The sequence below is a fragment of the Poecilia reticulata genome, unplaced genomic scaffold, assembly GCF_000633615.1.
Source record: "Poecilia reticulata strain Guanapo unplaced genomic scaffold, Guppy_female_1.0+MT scaffold_268, whole genome shotgun sequence".
Classification (NCBI taxonomy): Eukaryota; Metazoa; Chordata; class Actinopteri; order Cyprinodontiformes; family Poeciliidae; genus Poecilia; species Poecilia reticulata.
Genome location: NW_007615050.1, coordinates 27,945 through 30,112, shown reverse-complemented (window position 1 = coordinate 30,112; position 2,168 = coordinate 27,945). Strand labels below are relative to the sequence as shown.

The window sequence follows — 2,168 nt, the reverse complement described above, 5'->3', positions numbered from 1 at the left end:
GAACCCAGAACCTTCTTGCTGCAAGGCAACAGCTYTACCAACTGCGCCACTGTGCAGCCCGCAATAAACACCAGAAAGGATAAATGGCTCCTACAGTCTCTCCCTGGTTTAGCTCACCTGCATCACATGATGCTCGTTAGAGGCCTGAGGAGAACATTGACCTGCTGAAACGGTTGTTGCTACCAGCAGGGAGGGAATTAAACATGCAGGATGCCTCCAGGACCCACTTTGGGGACCACTGATCTAGGTGTTGTAGTTTTAAACTAAAGTCGATTAAAGATGCGGAAGGTAGTGAAAAATTAGGTGGAATCGCCCTTTAGGCATTTCCCGAATCGGAAGCTGGAATCGGAAACCAACTCATTTCGGGCCTCCTGCCATGTTCTGGATCAAGCTCTTGGCCCCCTTTATGACAGGCATTCAGAGAAATATTTACAGTAAATATTTTATTTTATTCAGCAGAGATTCCCATCTCTAAATGTTACGGCTCTTTCCAGCCAAAGTGCAATAAACAGCCAGGATAAAGTTGATTAATATTTACTGTTGCACCAATAGGAGGGTTTCCTGTGAACTTTATCCATTTGTTGTCAATCCGATAATGTTCGACCTGAACTTACACACCACTTCAGACGGACAAACTCGCATAAACCTCTACAATGTTCACTGCAAACTTAAGATGCACTCGATTCACTGCAAACTGATGACATGCCATTCAAACTCAAGATCACACCACGCAGGATTGGGTCTCAGGTATGTAGATTAACAGTGACATGGAGGGTGTGTGTTTCCAGGAAGCGACCCGAAGACAAACAGACACAAAAACAAATAAATTAAATGGAAAGTTGTTAGCTCGCCCTCACAAGTACTAAGAGAGACAAATAATCCAAAACTGGGCGGACTAACAAAAAGAACATCAAACTCTAAGAGAACAGCAGGAAGCAGTGATATAACTGCRTAAACCAGCACTTCTGGTTTGCCACACCATCTCTAATGTCCCTCGATCTGGTGCAGCCCTGCAGCGTCGAACAGCCACACGCTTGGGTAACGCTACCACTGGAACATCAATACTGATAATAATGTGGCCCACAGACAACAAACAGTGGAAGACGTGGGCCAACACACACCTGGTCGAACAATCAGGAGATTGACACTTGGTCACCAGCCCAGCTTCCCTTTTATGGGAGCTCAGGGTGTGGAGGGAGCAACACCTGGTGGTTCCACCTGTTGCATAAAAAAATACAGAGTAAGAAATAAAACAGATTCATGATCGAGTTTCAGATGACCAGTTTCTCATTTCAGTTAAATGAATCTTTAAAAGATCTTCAAACTCTCCCCAAAACCTTAAACTTTAGTGAACTTTGAATATTATTCTGGGACCAAGGAACAAAATAACAGAACGGAGTTTTACCAAGTCCAGAAAATAGCAGGAAAGACACCAGCTATAAAACTGAACTCAGAGTTTAGGAATATTCAGATTAAAATCGACCCAGTGCAGCTTTGTATATCAGAATATCCCTGTGCTGCCGTGTCACCAGGCTAAACTTTGACCAAGAAACCAGGAATTGTTCAGACAATATTATAAATCATTTAATTTCTTAGAGGTCAATGACCTGGTTCTTATTAGGGAAATGTATTTTTCCATATTAAGTCTTGCATACCAGCAGTGATCAATGGTGGAAACCTCAGACTTTATCTCCAGATGGTACAAATGTTTTCGACTGAACACTAGAGTATAAAATATCTGTGCAGGCTAACGTCTGAARACTAACATCTGTTGGTTCTGATAACATGAAGARTTCTTTAGTCCATGTTGTTTCAGCAATATGGACTATTGCCTAACCCTTGTATACAGAGACTGGAATACAAGGAAACAATGTTGGTCACGTTTAATATGGTGGTTCAAGTTAAACGGCATAAATTATATGGGTCTAGCTGCCCGGTCTTGTCGTTGATCCCGTTGCCGGTCTCGTTGCCGGTCTCATTGCCGGTCTCGTCGTCGTTGATCCCGTTGCCGGTCTCGTCGTCGTTGATCCCGTTTCTTGTCTGGTCGTTGATCCCGTTGCCGGTCTCGTTGATCTCATTGCTGGTCTCGTCGTTGTCGATCCTGTTGCCGGTTTCGACGTTGTCGATCCCGTTGCCGGTCTCGTTGTCGATCCCGTTGCCGGTCTCGT

General features: G+C 44.0%; 1 protein-coding gene across 2 annotated transcripts in view; it reads right to left on the bottom strand.

Annotated features, from left to right (window-relative positions):
* Positions 1-1,868: 1,868 nt before the first annotated feature.
* The window catches only part of LOC103460641 (ras-related protein RabX-like), a 2,466-nt gene continuing 2,166 nt past the window's right edge, over positions 1,869-2,168 (bottom strand). The window contains exon 3 of one of the 2 annotated variants that reach the window (XM_017303421.1): positions 1,869-2,168. In XM_017303421.1, coding sequence (XP_017158910.1) covers positions 1,897-2,168 — 272 coding nt within the window. In that variant the 3' untranslated portion in view covers positions 1,869-1,896. The other variant, XM_017303422.1, reaches the window with a different exon arrangement.